At 43.3% G+C, this 18663-nt stretch overlaps 1 protein-coding gene across 1 annotated transcript in view; it reads right to left on the bottom strand.

Annotated features, from left to right (window-relative positions):
• Positions 1-1851: 1851 nt before the first annotated feature.
• Positions 1852-18663, bottom strand: part of lhx8a (LIM homeobox 8a) — a 28620-nt gene continuing 11808 nt past the window's right edge. The window contains exons 7-9 of the mRNA XM_067989631.1: positions 10509-10604; positions 8470-8653; positions 1852-2390 (exon numbers count right to left, since the gene is read on the bottom strand). Of these exons, the coding sequence (XP_067845732.1) occupies positions 2314-2390; positions 8470-8653; positions 10509-10604 (357 nt within the window). The 3' untranslated portion in view covers positions 1852-2313. The remainder of the gene's footprint in view (positions 2391-8469; positions 8654-10508; positions 10605-18663) is intronic.

Genomic DNA, 18663 nt, shown 5'->3' with positions numbered 1-18663 from the left:
ACTGTTCCTTCATCCAAGTCGTTGATATATATTGTAAATAGTTGAGGCCCCAGCACTGATCCCTGTGGCACCCCACTGGTTACAGATTGCCATTTTGAAAATTACCCTTTTATCCCGACTCTTTGTTTTCTGTGAGTTAGCCAATCCTCTATCCATGCCAGTATGTTACCCCCAACACCATGAGCTCTTATCTTGTGCAGTAATCTTATGTGGCACCTTATCGAATGCCTTTTGAAAATCTAAATATACTGCATCCATTGGTTCCCTTTTATCCACCCTGCCCGTTACTTCCTCAAAGTTTTTCAGGACCTCTCAAAGCACTTTACAGGCAATGAGGTAACTTTGAAGTGTAGTCGCTCCCTCAGTGCGGCACTGAAGTGTCAACCTAGATTTTGGGCTCAAGTCTGGAGTGGGTCTTGAACCTACAACCTTCAGAGGCAAGGGGCAAGAATGCTACCCACTGAGCCAATGCTCAGTATATTCCGAGCACAAACAAGTCTAAAACACATCAAATTGGGTGGGATTGCTCCAGTAGCAATCTTGGAGATGTCTGCCATCTTTCTTTTTTTTAAAAAAAGTTTTGAAGTTGGAGTCTGGCATAGAGTAGCTCATACTCAAATTCACTGGTGTGCACGACTTCAGATTGTATAGATGTATTTTCTCTTGCATCAGAATAATAAATCTCTATAGCCCCTCATGCAACTCTGGGCCAGTATAAGGAATATTAATTTGCTTTTCTAAACTTCTGTGACTGGAAGCCAAAGGCATGGAACACACATTAGTAAAACGTCCCAAGGCGCTTCACAGGAGCAAAGAAAATTTGACACCGAGCCACATAAGGAGATATTAGGACAGGTGATCAATATTTGGTCAAAGAGGTAGGTTTTAAGGAGCGTCTTAAAAAGGTGGTGAGGCGGAGAGGTTCAGGGAGGGAATTCCAGAGCTTGGGGCCTAGGTAACAAAGCACAGCCGCCAATGGTGGAACGATGAAAATCGGAATGCGCAAGGGGTCAGAATTGGAGGAATGCAGCGATCTTGGAAGGTTATAGTGCTGGAAGAGGTTACAGAGACAGGGAGGGGCAAGCTTAGGCTGCTCAACATGGGGTTGTGTTTAGTGTTGTCCTTTGGAGGACAAGGCGTTTCAGATCCCTTCAGTGTTCCCTTTGGTAGAATTAAGGGCTTGTTCCCTGTTTTTAAAAAAAACTTTAAGAACTGGCTCCTATCTCAGTCAAGATAACTAGAACCACCAAGGATACAATGCACACACCAATGACAAATTATGCCAGTGCTAACAAAACTCTCCAAACGGTTGCTAAAATACCATTTCAAATTCCATATAACATGATAGTCAGTAATAAACCCAATAAGGAATTCAGGAGGAACTTCTTTACACAGAGTGGTTAGAATATGGAACTCGCTACCACAAGGAGTAGTTGAGGCGAATAGCGTAGATGCATTTAAGGGGAAGCTAGATAAACACATGAGGGAGAAAGGAATAGAGGTTATGCTGATAGGGTGAGATGAAGTAGAGATGGGAGGAGGCTCCTGTGGAACATAAACACCAGCATAGACCAGTTGGGCCGAATGGCCTGTTTCTGGGCTGTAAATTCTATAACACATGGCAACTACAAAATATGGTTCAGTCATCCAACCAGCCAGCAAATAGGAGTGGATCCAATTTCAGTTGTTTCAAGAGTCAATGTAACTCATTGGACATGCGGTCATTTCAGATATGAAATAATGAATAAGTGTTGACTGTGGCACGTAGCCATTCTGACCATTGACTAGCAAGGATACAAGCAGAATCGGTACAATGCAAGTCAGCTGTTGTATAAAGGTTGACCCATGAGCATCAGTAGCAAACATTTATTTTCTTTATAGTCCAGAATCCAACAATGGTGCAACAGAAACTACGGAACAGAGGGTTAACAGGACTTTTTTTTTACACAAATTTCCATTTCTTGAATAATCAAGTTAACTGTATAAAACACAGATGGTTTGCACACACAGTTCAGATAATACATTCTATAACAATAACTTACAAATATAAACTAGTGTAACATTTACACTACAGTCAAGATTGTAAACATTTGGCACATTTGTAACCAAAATAAGAATTTAATAGATCAAAGTGCTCCACTGGACGCCAATAAATAGGAAAAGTTGGGGTGGTGGAGGGCGGGGGGTGGGGGGATAGGGAGTGCTCATCTGCAGCACTCTTTAGGAAGCGGACTGAAATGCAGTAGATTAATGCACTTTGCATTTATCTTCCAACCTGAATATTCAGCAAAATGAATTGCTGATGAAGGGAAATCAAGCATGGCCAATGGGAAGCTGCGTCATTGCACGAGATGCAAGTGGTTGGAGTCCCAGTGATGTTGGTGAATGAGCTGTTAACGGGATAAGGAATAAAGATTAGCTTCTGAAATTATTCATAAATTACCAGCGACACGTGATTTTAAAACATTTTTTTTTACCAAGATCCAGTAGAATAGTAAAATTAGACAAAATGACAATTTTATACTAACGGTGTCAGCCGTGGCTCAGTGGGTAGCACTCTCACCTGAGTCAGAAGGCTGTGGAGGCCAAGTCACTGAATATATTTAAGAAGGAGCTAGATTGATTTCTGGACACAAAAGGCATCAAGGGGTATGGTGGGGGGGGGGGGGGGGGTGGAGAGAAGGGAAGAGAAAGAGAGGGGAGGAAAGAGCGGGAATACGGTATTGAGGTAGAGGATCAGCCATGATCATATTGAATGGCGGACAGACTCGAAGGGCCGAATAGCCTACGCCTGCTCCTATTTTCTATGTTTCTATGCCCCACTCCAGAGACTTGAGCACATAATCCAGGCTGACACTCCCAGTGCAGTTACTGAGGGAGTGCTGCATTGTTGGAGATGCCGTCTTTCAGATAAGACCTTAGGGCAGACAGGACCTCGGTTTCTCAGGTGGGCGTAAAAGATCCCACGGCACTATTTGAAGAGCAGGGGCATTGTCCCCTGTGTCCTGGCCAACATTTATCCCTCAACCAACATCACTAAAAACAGAATATTTGGTCATTATCACATTACTGTTTGTGGGATCTTGCTGTGCGCGAATTGTCTGCCGCGTTTCCTACATTACAACACTTCAAAAAGTCCTTTATTGGCTGTAAAGCACTTTGAGATGCCTCAAGGTTGTGAAAGGCACTATATAAATGCAAGTCTTTCTTTAAATGACAAAGTTAGACCAATAAGATTAGAGGATAGCCTTTTATTTCGCTCAACGAGATAAAGCTTGCAACCAATTGGTGGTTTTGCAAAACTTATTGCCAACTTCCAAACCACAACTGACCAGACCTGTAGTTTGGGGAAACAAAATCTTGGTTCATATCATTTTCATCATCTGCACTTTTTAAACTATTTCAATACATCCCACACAGGCAGACCCAACAGGGATAGGCCCCTCAGCCCCTCTAACCCACCAATTTAATTGAATGACAGAACAGACATGAGGGGCTGAACTGCCTACTCCCCTGGTCCCTTGTTCAAGGACAGGAGCTCTCTAGGAACAGAAGTAGGCCATTCAGCCCCTCAAGCCCTTTCCACCATTCAATGAGATCATGGCTGATCTGTAGCCAAACTCCATCCATCCATCCATCTTGGATCCATTTCCCTTAATAACCTTGGTTAACAAAAATCTAAAAATCGATCTCATTAATTGTGCCAGCATCTACTGCTTTCTGTGGGAGAGTGTTCCACACTTCTTGTGACTCCTAGGAATCGATTACATGGGAGTAATTTTTAAAAACAAATTCTTATTTAATCCCACAGGACTAAAGAGTTTAAAAAGAAAAACACTTTTTAAAATCAAAGGGTGTGGGACACTTTTTTGTTGCAGTTTCTCTCCTCCTCTTGGCCCTTTTTAAAAAAAAAATAAAAACCAAATTGCCTGTTACGAGAATTGTTCAAGTTTTGTAAAAGAGATGAAACCTCATTTGGTAATTATTGGTAACTTATCTTTTCAAGAATGTTCAAGCATGCCCCAAAGCAAACTAACTCCATAATAGACTGATTAGCTCGAGTATCATTTCCATTTACAATGAAAGTAAGCATGAGGCGAATGAACATAAGAACATAATGAACATAAGAACAGAATGAAAAACTCAAGAAGAGAGAAAGAGATAGACCGAGTAATTATTGGCCAGTCTAACCTCAGTGGTGGGCAAATTATTGGAATCAATTCTGGGAGGGGCAACATAGTCCTTTGGAAAGGCATGGGTTAATCCAGAGCAGTCAGCATGGATTTAAGGGAAGGTCGTGTCTGACTAACTTGATTGAATTTTTTGAGCAGGTAACAAGGAGGGTAACACGTTTGATGTAGTGTACCTGGATTTTAGCAAGGCTTTTGACATGGTCCCACTTGGCAGACTGGTCAAAAAAGTAAAAGCCCATGGGAGCCAAGGGAAAGTAGCAAGTTGGATCCAAAATTGGCTCAGTGGCAGGAAGCAAAGGGTAATGTTTTTTGTGACTGGAAGGCTGTTCCCATTGGGGTTCCGCAAGGCTCAGTACGAGGTCCCTTGCTTTTTGTGATATATATTAATGATTTGGACTTGATCAAGAAGTTTACAGATGATACAAAAATTGGCCGTGTGGTTGATAGTGAGGAGGAAAGCTGTAGACTGCAGGAAGATATCAATGAACTGGTTAGGTGGGCAGAAAAGTGGCAAATGGAATTCAATCTGGAGGAGAAGTGTGAGGTAATGCATTTGGGGAGGGCAAACAAGGCAAGGGAATACACAATAAATGGGAGGATACTGAGAGGTATAGAGGAAGAGAGGGACCTTGGAGTGCATGTCCACAATCCCTGAAGGTAGCAGGACAGATAGATAAGGTGGTTAAAAAGGAATACAGGATACTTTCCTTTATTAGCCGAGGCATAGAATAAGAGAGCAGGGGGGTTATGCTAGAACTGTATAAAACATTGGCTAGGCCACAGCTTGAGTACTGCGTACAGCTCTGATCACATTACAGGAAAGATGTGATTGCTGTAGAGAGATTTACAAGGAAGTTGCCAGGACTGGAGAATTTTAGCTATGAGAAAAGATTGGATAGGCTGGGGTTGTTTTCTTTGGAACAAAGGAGGCTGAGAGGAGATTTATTTGGGGTATATAAAGATTATGAGGAGTCTAGATAGTGTGGAGAGGGAGGACCTATTTCCCTAAGCAGAGGGGTCAGTGACCAGCGGGCATAGATTTAAAGCGATTGGTAGAAGGATTAGAGGGGAGCAGAGGAAAATTTTTTTTAACCCAGAGGATGGGGGTCTGGAACTCTGCCTGAAAGGGTGGTAGAGGCAGAAACCCTCAACTCTTTTTAAAAAGTACTTGAAGTGTCGTAACCTACAGGGCTACGGAACAAGTGCTAGAAAGTGGGATTAAGCTGGATAGCTCTTTTTCGGCCGGCAAGGACATGGGGCAAATGGCCGCCTCCTGTGCTGTAACTTAAATCTTCCAACATTACATTTATCAGGTAAGAAAGAACTTGCATTTATATAGCACCTTTCACAACCTCAGAATATTCCAAAGCACTTTACAACCAATTAAGTACTTTTGAAGTGTAGTCACTGTTGTAATGTAGGGAACGTGGCAGCCAATTTCCACACAGCAAGATCCCACAAACAGCAATGTGATAATGATCAGATCATCTGTTTTAGTGATGTTGGTTGAGGGATAAATATTGGCCAGGACACCAGGGAGAACTCCCCTGCTGTTCTTCAAAAAGTGCCATGGGATCTTTTACATTCACTCGAGTGGGCAGACAGGACTTCGGTTTAACATGTCATCCGAAAGACGACACTTCCGCCAGTGCAGCACTCCCTCAGTACTGCACTGGGAACGTCAGCCTGGATTATGCGTTCAAGTCTCTGGAGTGAGACTTGAACCCACAACCTTCTGACTCAGAGGCGACCAAGCCACAGTGACAGCTAGATCAAATCTACAGTAGAATACATGAAGATCCTTAGGATGAGATTGGACATGAAGCATAAACTCACAAGTGAGTACATTAAAAGGAGTTCCTGGATTAGGTCGCAAGTCATATCCTCAGCTCTATAATGGATCTCTTTGTCTAAGCTTAAAACTAAGTACCCTGGCCACCTTGCCCAATACCATCAAAATGATGCCCCAGATCTTGCAACATTGAAAAAACTATTACGTTCTTTCGTCATCGCTGGGTCAAAATCCTGGAATTCCCTTCCTAACAGCACTGTGGGAGAACCTTCACCACACGGACTGCAGCGGTTCAAGAAGGCAGCTCACCACCACCTTCAAGGGCAATTAGGGATGGGCAATAAATGCTGGCCTTGCCAGCGAAGCCCACATCCCATGAACGAATATTAAAAAAAAACAGAACTTCTGTCTTAGTCAATTGCTTCTCACCATACTGCTGTATGATCCAATTCCACAATCCTTCTCAAAATACCATGTCCCACATTCACACTGAAAAGAAACTGCAGCCCAAAGCATTGAAAATCCACATCCGCCTAGGTTATGAACTCTTATTTAAAACCTAGATTCCACAATGGTGTAACAGTCCCTTATTTTTGGTACCAGACTCCTCAAAATCATTAAAAGCTAAAGGACAGGTACAAAAAGTTAAAAAGGCTAAATGGAATGTTGGCCTTTATCTCAAGAAGGCTGGAATACAAGGGGTAGAAGTTATGTTACAGTTATATAAAGCTCTGGATAGACCCCATCTTGAGTACTGCATTCAGTTCAGGGCACTGAACTTCAGGAAGGATATATTGGCCTTGGAGGGAATGCAATGCAGATTCACCAGTAATGATACCAGGGCTAAAAAGGTTAAATTTTGAGGGCAGGTTTCATAAACTTTGCTTGTGTTCCCTTGAGTTTAGAAGATTAAGGGATGATCTAATTGAGGTTTTTAAGATGATCAAATGAGTTGATAGTTTCTCTCTATTTACTCTGGTCGGCAAGTCCAGAACAAGGGGGAATAATCTTAAAATTAGAGCTCGGCCGTTCAGGGTGATGTCAGGAAGCACTTCTTCACACAAAGGATAGTGAAAATCTGGAACTGCCCTCCTCAAAAAACTGAGGAGGCTGGGGGTCAATTGAAAATTTCAAGGCAGAGATTGATAGATTTTTGTAAGCAAGGGTATTAAGGGTTATGGAGCCAAGGTGGGTAGATGGAGTCAAGATACAGATTAGCCGTGATCTAATTGAATGGCTGAACAGGCTTGAGTGACTCAATAGCCTCCTCCTGTTCCTGTGTTCTTAAAATCTAAGAATGACAAGGTGAAAAAGCTTCCTTTCCCTGTTCATCAGTAGAATTTGGCCAAGGACAAGTTGACAGCACAATTTTAAAAAGGTCAATAAGTTAAGCGTCTCTTTCAGAGAAGCCAGGATTCCTGACATTAGGGGAAAAAAGATTCACAAATGAAACCATGGGATTGGGGTAGCATTTATTGCCTGGGGATTAATGCTGGAATATTACATTTTACCCTGCATCAAACCTGTACAACTTAAAAAAAAAACTCAAGATGGGGGCATTGTTGGCAAGGCCAATAATGAATGCACATCCCTAGTTGCCCTCAGAAGGTGGTGGTGGGCCAGCTTCTTGAATCGCTGGTAGAAGTTTGATACAACTGAGTGTCTTGCTAGGCCATTTCAGAGGGCAGTTAAGAGTCAATCACGTTGGTGTGGGACTGTAGTCACATAGACCCAGACCAAGTAAGGATGGCATGTTTCCTTTCCTAAAAGGGACATTAGTGAACCAGTTGGGTCCAGACCAATGGATTACCAACCCAGTAACAACCCTACCCTACCATACCTGGCAACTTGTAAGCATTGAAAGCTGGACAAATGCAAACTCTGGTAAACCATTTCATGCACAAGCTCAAAAATAATTCTGGTTTCAAGAACAAGGTTTGTTGAGACAATTGAAAGAAAGCTCTTGCATTTATATAGCGCCATTCATGACCTCAGGACGTTCCAAAGCACATTACAGCCAATGAAGTACTTTTTTTTTTGCAGTGTAGTCTCTGTTGTAATGTAGGGGAAACAGCAGCCAATTTGCACATAGCAAGGTCCCGCAGACAGCAATGTGATAGTGACCAGATAATCTGTCTTAGGGATAAATATTGCACCAGGACATGGGGGAGAACTCCCCTGCCCTTCTTCGAATAGTGCTGTGGTATCTTTTACAACCAAAGAACTTGCATTTATATAGCACCTTTAACATAGCAAAACGTCCCAAGGCGCTTCACAGGAGCACCCGAGGGGGCAGATGGCACTTTAGTGCAGCACTGGAGTGTCAGCCTAGATTGATGTGCTCAAGTCTCAAGGAGTGGGGCTTGAACCCACGACTTTGACTCAAGGAGGCGAGTGCACTACCCACTGAGCCACAACAGACAGCCCTAAAACACATTAAAAAGCAGAGCCAAGTCTACTCACGCTCTGGTTCTGGGAACTTACATTCCATGTAGGTGTGTAAGGCAGTCAACATCTGTCCATCCGGCGCTACATATGCTGAATAGGTCATTTCATCTAGCATAGGTGGGGAGACTCTTGCCTGCTGTGCCCCCGTCATAGGAGTGGTGGACAAGTGATTCGGACTCACGTGCTTTTTATGTCGTGCTCTACAGTTCTGAAACCAAACCTGTAAACATCATTTTGCCAATTTAGAAAATATATATAGTGCATGCAAAACTACACTCGTAGGAACAGGAGGAGGCCATTCAGCCCCTCGAGCCTGTTCCACCATTCAGTTAGTTCATGGCCGATCTGTATCTTAACTCCCATCTACCCACCTCTGTTCCGTAACCTTTAATTGGATCTCAAAAGATCCCATAATCCCCAGTCACTTTTGTACTGGTTTGCATCAAACCAAATATTCTCAATTAATGACAGAATCTTACAGCGCAGATGGTGGGCATTCGGCCCATCCTGCCTGTGCTGGCTCTTTGAAAGAGCTATCCAATTAGTCCCACTCCCCTGCTCTTTCCCCATAACCCTGCAAATTTCTCTATCAAGTAGTTATCCAATTTCCTTTTGAAAGTTACTATTGAATCTGCTTGCGCCACCTTGTCGGGCAGTGCATTCCCGATCATAACACCTCACGATGCAAGAACAATTCTCATCTCCCCCTCTTGCACTTCTGCCAATTATCTTAAATCTGTATCCTCTGGTTACCGACCCTCCCGCCAGTGAAAATGGTTTCTCCTTATTTATCAAAGCCCTTCATAATTTTGAAGGCATCTATTAAAATCGCCCCTTAACCTTCTCTGCTCTAAGGAGAACAATCCCAGCTCCTCCACGTAACTGAAGTCCCTCATCTCTGGTCCCATTCTTGTAAATCTCCTCTGCACCCTCTCCAAGGCCATAACCTCCTTCCTAAAGTGTGGTGCCCAGAATTGAACAATTCTCCAGCTGAGGCCTAACCAGAGTTTTATAAAGGTTTAGCACAACTTCCTTGCTTTTTGCACTCTACCTCTATTATACATGTATACAGATACATCTGGCTACGCTACTGCATTCTTGTATGTGAAGTATGTATTTGTGCAACAAGTTAAATACTTGAACTGGATTGGTGTACATTACACTTGATTTGATTACTAGGGTGGCAATTAGATGACAGATACTGCTTTCAGACCAGGATCTGTAGAGTGCACCACACACCCAGGAGACTCAGCTGCACCTTACACTCTTGCCCAAGTGAGTAAAGCATCTCAGGTTTTCACACAAAATTCCCATTAACTTTTTCCAAAAATTAAAGGAGCGTGGACAACAGTGAACTACATGTTAAAAGCTTACAAGACGCCCAGGAGGTCCCATGGGTCTTCTGGTTAGTCATAAACGGCGAGCTCCCGTTGGGCTGGAATTATCCTACATCCATGCTAATGAGGCATCACACCTCCTGGGTTCTGTGGAGCCCGACTCCCACCACTGCTTTTTGCGTTGGTGCAAAGTGGTATTGAAAGACTTGCATTTATATATCACTATCTCAGGTCGACCCAAAGCACTTCCCAGCCAATGAAGTACTTTTGAAGTGCAGTCACTGTTGTAATATAGGGAAATACAGCAAGGTCCCACAAACAGCAATGTGATAAATGACTGGATCATCTGTTTTAGTGATACTGGTTTAGGGATAAGCATTGGCCAGGACACAGGGGGCAAACTCCCTTGCTCCTCTTTGAAATATTGCCATGGGATCTTTTACGTTCACCCGAGGGGGCAGGCGGGGCCTCGGTTTTACGTCTCATCAGAAAGATGGCACCTGCGACAGTGCAGCACTCCTTCAGTACTGCACTGAGTGCGCCAGCCCGGATCACGTGCTCAAATCTCTGGAGTGGGACGGTAGCATAACACTAGGGAGTGCTAATAAGTCATTCAAACCCACCTATGGGAATTAGGGTATCCAGCGAACTCGCAGCCAGGCTAAAGCCTTGCAATTCTGATCATCCTGCACAACAAGATCATTCTAACTGAACATGTAATCTTCAAAATGGTCTCACCTGTATAACACGTCTGCTTAGACCAGTCCTGTCTGCAAGTTTCTGGAGTGTTTGTGCATCTGGATTGTTGTCTTGTGAAAACTGCGCTTGCATTATCTGAGAAACAAGAATGGTGTTAAACAACTTTTAGTAATTGGCATAACTGTCCAATTTTAAATCCATTTGGAAAAGTACAGACTTTAGACTAAAAACCACCTATCAAGGACAATGCCAATGTAATATTTCTATTCCCTCAACCTCAAAATGAGTTACGTTGGAATTTTGTTTATCATTTTTAATTTGAACCAGTAGGCAGCTTGGTTCATAAGAAAAAGACTTGCATTCACAATCCTAGACATCCCAAAGCATTTTACAGTCAATTAATTACTTTTGAAGTGTAGTTACTGTTGTAATGTAGAAAACACAGCAGCCAATTTGCACACAGCAAGATTCCACAAACAGCAATGAGGTAATGACCAGATAATCTGTTTTTGGTGATGTTGGTTGAGTGATAAATATTGGCCCAGGACACTGGGGAGAACTCCCCAGCTCCTCTTTGAAATAGTGCCTTGGGATCTTTTACATCCACCCGAGGGGGCAGACGGTGCCTCGGTTTAACATCTCATCCGAAAGACGGCACCTCCGACAGTGCAGCACTCCCTCAGTAGGACGTAGAAACATTGAGCCTACTCCATTATAGTCAGGTGTAGAGGCTCTATCATTTCAATCCCAGTTCCTTGCGTTATTAACCATATCCCTTAATGCATAACATAGGAGCAGGTCACATGGCCCCTCGAGCCTGCTCCGCCATTCAATAAGATCATGGTTGATCTTTAACCTCAACTCCACTTTCCCGCCCGATCCCCCTAGAGTCCAAAAATCTATATATCTCAATATAGATCTGAATACACAATGACTGAGCATCCACAGCCCTCGGGGGTAGAGAATTCCAAAGATTCATAACCCTCTTAGGTGAAGAAATTCCTAATCAGTCTTAAATAACCAATCCCTTATCCTGAGACTATGCCCTCTAGTTCTAGACACTCCAGCGAGGAGAAACAGCCTCTCAGCCCCTTCAGAATCTTATGCATTTCAAAGAGATCCCCTCTCATTCTTCTAAACTCCAGAGCGAATCGGCCCATTCTACTCAACAACTTCTCATAGGACAACCCTCTCATCCCAGGAATCAATCCAGTGAACCTTTGTTGCACTGCCTCCAAGGCAAGTATATCCTTCCTTAGATAAAGAGACCAAAACTACACAGTACTCCAGGTGAGGTCTCACCAAAGCCCTGTACAATTATAGTAAGACTTCCATATTCTTACTCCAACCCCTTGCAATAAAGGCCAAAATGCCATTTGCTTTCCGAATTGCTTGCTGTACCTGCATGTTAACTTGTGTTTCTTGTAGGAGGACACCAACATTTAACAGTTTCTCACCATTTAAAAAATATTCTGTTTTTCTATTCTTCCTACCAAAGTGAATAACTTCACATTTCCCCACATTATACTCCATCTGCCACCTTCTTGCCCACTCACTTAACCTGTCTATATCTCTTTGCAGACTGTGTCCTCCTCGCAGCTTACTTTCCCACCTAGCTTTGTATCAGCAAACTTGGATACATTACACTCGGTCTCTTCACCCAAGTCATTAATATAGATTGTAAATAGCTGGGGCCCTTGTGGTACCCCACTAGTTACAGCCTGTCAACCTGAAAATGACCCATTTATCCCTACTGTTTTTTTTTGGTCCGTGCACCAATTCCTCTATCCATGCTAATATATTACCCCCCAACCCTATGAGCCCTTACCTTGCATAATAACCTTTTATGTGGCACCTTACCAAATGCCTTTTGAAAATCCAAATATATGACATCCACTGGTCCCCCTTTATCTACCCTACTAGTTACATCTTCAAAAAACGCTAATAAAAAAGTTTGTCAAACACGATTTCCCTTCCTTAAAACCATGTTGACCATATCATGATTTTCCAAGTGCCCTGTTACCACTCCCTTAATAACGGATTCCAGTATTTTCCCGACGACTGATGTCAGGCTAACTGGCCTGTAGTTTCCCCGTTTTCTCTCTCCCTCCTTTCTTGAATAGCGGGGTCGCATTTGTTACCTTCCAATCAACAGGGACCGTTCTAGAATCTAGGGAATTTTGGAAGATCATAACCAATGCATCCACTATCTCTGCAGCCACCTTTTTTAGAACCCTCGGATGTAGGCCATCAGGTCCGGGGATCTATCAGATTTTAGTCTCATTAGTTTCTGAAGTACTTTTTCCACTACTGATATTAATTACTTTAAAGTTCCGCACTCCCATTAGATCCTTGGTTCCCCACTATTCCTGGTAGTGGGGAACCAAGTACTTCCCAAGTATCTCTCAAACAGGATTACAAGTGTTACACGCCGTTCAAAAAAAGGAGAGAAGAATAAATTCGGCAATTACAAGCCAGTCAACCTAACGTCAATGGTGGGGAAACAGACAATAATCTAGGACAATATTAATTGGCACTTGGAAAAGTATGGGCTAATAAACGAAAGTCAGCACGAATTTGTTAAAGGAAAATTGTGTTTGACTAACTTGATGGAGAGGGTTGATGAGGGTAGTGCGGTTGATGTTATGTATAGGGACTTTCAAAAGCCATTTGATAAAGTACCACAAAATAGGCTTGTTAACAAAATTAAAACCCATGGGATTAAAAAGGACAGTGGTGGCATGGATACAAAATTGGCTAGGGGCCAGAAAGCAGAGAGTAGTGGTGAACGGTTGTTTTTCAGACTGGAGGGAAGTATACAGTGGTGTTCCCCAGGGGTCTGTATTAGAACCACTGCTCTTTATGATATTTATTAATGACCTGGACTTGGGTATACAGGGTATAATTTCAAAGTTTGCAGATGACATGAAACTCAAATGTAGTAAACAATGTGAAGGATAATAACAGACTGGTGAAATGGGCAGGCAAATGGCAGATGAAATTTAACAGAAGTGTGAAGTGATTCATTTTGGTAGAAAGAATGAGGAGAGGCAATATAAACTAAATGGTACAATTCTAAAGGGGGTGCAGGAACAGAGGAACCTGGCAGTGCGCACACACAAATATTTGAAGGCGGCAGGACAAGTTGAGAAGGCTGTTTAAAAAGCATATGGGATCCTGGGCTTTATAAATAGAGGCATAGAGTACAAAAGGAAGGAAGTTATGCTAAACCTTTATAATACTGGTTAGGCCTCAGCTGGAGTATTGTGTTCAATTCTGGGCACCACACTTTAGGAAGGATGTCAAAGCCTTAGAGAGGGTGCAGAGGAGATTTACTAGAATGATACCAGGGATGAGGGACTTCAGTTATGTGGAGAGACTGGAGAAGCTGGGCTTATTCTCCTTAAAACAGAGAAGGTTAAGGGGAGATTTAATAGGTGTTCAAAATCATGAAGAGTTTTGATAGAGTAAATAAGGAGAAACTGTTTCCAATGGCAAAAGGATCGGTAACCAGAGGACACAGATTTAAGGTGATCGGCAAAAGAGCCAGAGGGGACATGAGGAAACATTTTTTTTTTAAAAAATGAGTAGCGAGTTGTGATCGGGAATGCACTGCCTGAAAGGGCAGTGGAAGCAGATTCAATAATAACTTTCAAAATGGAATTGGATAAATACTTGAAGGGGAAAAAAAATTATAGGACATTGGGGAAAAAAAGAGCAGGGGGAGTGAGACTAATTGGGCAGCTCTTTCAAAGAGCCGGCACAGGGACGATGGGCCAAATGGCCGCCTCCTGTGCTGTACCTATGATACTATGAACAACAACTTGCATTTAAAGAAACATAGTAAAACATCCCAGTGCTCCGCAGAGGAGCCACTCAGACAAAAATTGACACCGAGCCAAAGGAGGAGATACGACAGGTGACCAAAACTTTGGTCAAAGAGGGAGGTTTTAAGGAACACCTTAAAAAAGGTGGAGGTTTAGGAAGGAAAGCCAGTGAGCTACTAATAGGAGAATCCACAACAAGAGGACAGAACATTAATGAGCTAAGCCAATTAAAAATGAATCTGGGGAATCACTTTGTACAAAGACCAAAGGATTTGCTGCACTTTGCCCCATAGGGATTCCCTAGAGATTAAAAGGTGATCTGATCAGAGTGTTATGATGATTGGACAGGTAGATAGGGAATCTATCCCTTCCTCTGGCCACTGTCTGAGGCTGAACCAGACCATTTGCAACCTTGATGTCCTATTTGACCCCAAGATGAGCTTCGGACCACATAGCCACTCCATCACTAAGACCGTCTACTTCCACCTTGTTATATGTCACCCATCTCTACCCCTGCCTCAGCTCATCTACTGCTCAAACCCTCATCCATGCCTGTGTTACCTCCGGACTGGACTATTCCAATGACGTCCTGGCTGGCCTCCCGTCTTCCACCCTCCATAAACTTGAGCTCATCCAGAAACTCTGCTGCCCCTATCCTAACTTGCACCAAGTCCCGTTCTCCCATCACCCCGTGCTCGCTGACCTACATTGGCGCCTGGTCCAGGAACGCCTTGATTTTAAAATTCTCATCCTTGTTTTGACAATTCCCTCCATGGCCTCGCTTCTCCCCATCTCTAACCTCCTCCAGCCCTACAACCCTCCAAGATCTCTGCGCTCCTCCAATTCTGGCCTCTTGCACATCCCCGATTTTTAAATCGCCCCACTATTGGCAGCCGTGCCTTCAGCTGTCCAGGCCCTAAGCTCTGGACTCCCTTCCCTAAACCCTGGACTCCCCTCCCTAAACCCCTCTCCTCCTTTAAGATGCTCCTTAAAACCTACCTTTTTGACCAAGCTTTTGGTCACCTGTCCTAATATCTCTATGTGGCTCAGTATCAAATTTTGATTGATAACGCTTGTGAAGCGCCTTGGGGCATTTTGCTACGTTAAAGGAGCAATATAAATGCAAGTTGCTGTTCTATAATATCCCAAGAGCAGTCTGACCAGTGCTCTGTGCAATTGCAATACTACTTTTTATATTCTGCACCTCTTGGGATAAGCCAAGCATTCCATCAGGGTTTGGTTGTTTTGGACCTGCAAGGCAGGTTTTGAATGGCTTATCTACCCCACATGTTTGCACTTCCCCATGTGTCTTGGACACAAGAATGGAGGAACGAGGACAAAATGTACCACGCAAGAAATAGGAGCAGGAGTAGGCCATCCGGCCCCTCGAGCCTGCTCTGCCGTACAAGATCATGGCTGATCTTTTATCTCAACGCCATTTTCCTGCACTATCCCCATATCCCTTGATGTCTTTAATATCTAAAAATCTATCGGCCTCTGTTTTGAATGTTACTCAATGACTACCCCAGAGGGCTGTGGCGGCTCAGAGAATTCCAAAGATTCACCACCCTCAGTGAAGAAATTTCTCCTCACTTCAGTCCTAAATGACCTACCCCTTTATTCTGAGTCTGTGACCCCTGGTTCTAGACTCCCCAGCCAGGGGAAACAGCCTTCCTGCATCTACCCTGTAAGAATTTTGAATGTTTAAATGAGATCACCGCTCATCCTTCCAAACTCTAGAGAATGCAGGCCTGGTCTACTCAATCTCTCCTCCTACGACAATCCCGTCATCCCAGGAATCAGTCTGGTGAACCTTCGTTGCACTCCCTCTATGGCAAGTAGATCCTTTCTTTAGATAAGGACACCAAAATTGTACACAACACTCCAGGTACAGTCTCTGTTTTCTGTCTGTTAACGAATTCTCAATCCATGCCAATATATTACCCCCAATTCCATGTGCTCTAACTTTGTTCACCAACCTCCTGTGTGGGACCTTATCGAAAGCCTTCTGAAAATCCAAATACACCACATCCACTGGTTTCCCCCTCATCTACTTTACTAGTTACATCCTCAAAAGAACTCCAATAGGTTTGTCAAACATGATTTCCCTTTCATAAATCCATGTCGACTCTTCCAAATCCTATTATTATTTTCTAAGTGTCCTGTTATCATATCCTTTATAATAAATTCTAGCATTTTCCCTACTACTGATGTCAGACAACTGGTCTGTAATTCTGTTTTCTCTCTCCCTCCTTTCTTAAATAGTGGGGTTACATTTGCCACCCTCCAATCTGCAGGAACCATTCCAGAATCTATCGAATTTTGGAAGATGACAACCAATGCATCCACTATCTCTATAACCACCTCTTTCAGAACACTGGGATGTAGATCATCGGGTCCTTGGGATTTATCGACTTTCAGTCCCATATTTGTTTGCAATATATTTGCTGTCTTTCACAATAGGTCCTAGTTCAGTGTCAATTCCATATACACCCGTGCGCAACCCCCCCACCCCCCAAACTGATTCCCAAATCAGGAGCGAAAAGCTGGGGGCCCACCCTCCCATCACTAATTCATCCACCACCTCACTGCCCACCAATCCACAAAGTGTCCTTTTTATCCAAATCAATCTCTTCTACCTCCCAGTTTCCTAACCATGTATCTTAACTTCAACTTGCAGATCTCTTCCGCAGAAGCTTAAATGCTTTCTGAAAAATCCACACACGTGACAGAAGAGGATCCTCTAACTGTAGCCTCAGCAGTTGGCAAAGAACTTTACTGGGTTAGATGTGACCAGTTTCATAAGACCACGTTAATTCTCTCCAATCCTAAAGCGCTTTACAACCAAAGAAGTACCTGAAGTGTCGCCACGGTTGTAATATAGGAAACTCGGTAGCCAATTTGAGCACAGCAAGATCCCACAATCGGCAACGTGATAACGACAAGAAAATCTGTTTTAGTGTTGTTGGTTGAGGGCTAAACATTGGCAGGGCACCAGGGAGAATTCCTGTGCTGTTCTTAGGGAGGGCAGGCAGGCGGAGCCTTGGTTTAACGTCTCGTCCATAATACGGCACCTCAGACAGCACAGCGCTCCCTCGGTACTGCACTGGGAGTGTCAGCCTGGATTATGGGCTCAAGTCTCTGGAGTAGGACTTGAGCCAAAGACCATCCAACTCAAGAGCGAGGGTGCTAACCACTATGCAATGGCTGGGTCGTCATATGCTTGTCGTCAAGTGCTCAGAATAATGGATTGTAGCAATTTCCCCCATGACTGATATTAAATTCAATAGCCAATAGTTATGTGGTTTCCATTATTCCTCTTTTTTTTTGGAAGATAGTAACATTTGCTACTTACTGGTGAGCTCTGAAGATTATAACTAAAATTTCTGGACTAGTAATCAGGAGAACGCAAGTTCAAATCCCACCATGGCAGTTTGGGAAATTGAATTCAGTTTTTAAAAAAAAATCTGCAAATAAAGCTGGTATCATTAAAAGTGACCATGAAGCTGTTGGATTGTTGTTAAAAACCCAACTGATCCACTAATGTCCTTTAGGGAAGGAAACCTGCAGTCCTTATCATGTCTGGGCCTATGTGACTCCAGTCCCACACCAAAGTGTGACTCTTAACTGCCCTCTGAAGTGGCCTAGAAAGTCACTCAGTTTCATCAAACTCAGGGTAACTAGGGATGGGCAATAAATGCTGGTCTTGCCAGCAACACCTACATCCCAATCATAGAATCGTTACAGCACGGAAGGAGGCCATTCATCCCATCGAGTCCGCGCCGGCTCTATTGCAAGAGCAATCCAGCTAGTCCCACTCCCCCGTTCTATCCCCGTAGCCCTGCAAATGTTTCCCTTTCAAGTGCTTATCCAGTTCCCTTTTGAAGGCAGTGATTGAATCTGCCTCCACCTCCCCCTTGGGCAGTGCATTCCAGATCCTAAACACTCGCTGTGTAAAAAAGTTTTTCCTCATGTCACCTTTGGTTCTTTTGCCAATCACCTTAAATCTATGCCCTCTGGTTCTTGATCCTTCTGCCAATGGGAACAGTTTCTCTCTATCTACTCTGTCTAGACCCTTCGTGATTTTGAACACCTCTATCAAATCTCCTCTCAACCTTCTCTGTTCCAAGGAGAACAACCCCAGCTTCTCCAGTCTATCCACGGAACTAAAGTCCCTCATCCCTGGAACCATTCTAGTAAATCTCTTCTGCACCCTCTAAAGCCTTCACATCTTTCCTAGAATAAGTAATATAATAAATCCCTAATTTCCTTGCCTATTTATTATTTTTAAAACCAAACTCAAAAGATACAACTGTTGCCAGAACTCATTATCCTTGTAACTTTCCCCCCTCCCCTTTTACTAATCT

The sequence above is a fragment of the Heptranchias perlo genome, chromosome 9, assembly GCF_035084215.1.
Source record: "Heptranchias perlo isolate sHepPer1 chromosome 9, sHepPer1.hap1, whole genome shotgun sequence".
Lineage (NCBI taxonomy): Eukaryota > Metazoa > Chordata > Chondrichthyes > Hexanchiformes > Hexanchidae > Heptranchias > Heptranchias perlo.
The sequence above is the reverse complement of the archived record's forward strand: the minus strand, read 5'-3'. Positions and strand labels throughout refer to the sequence as shown.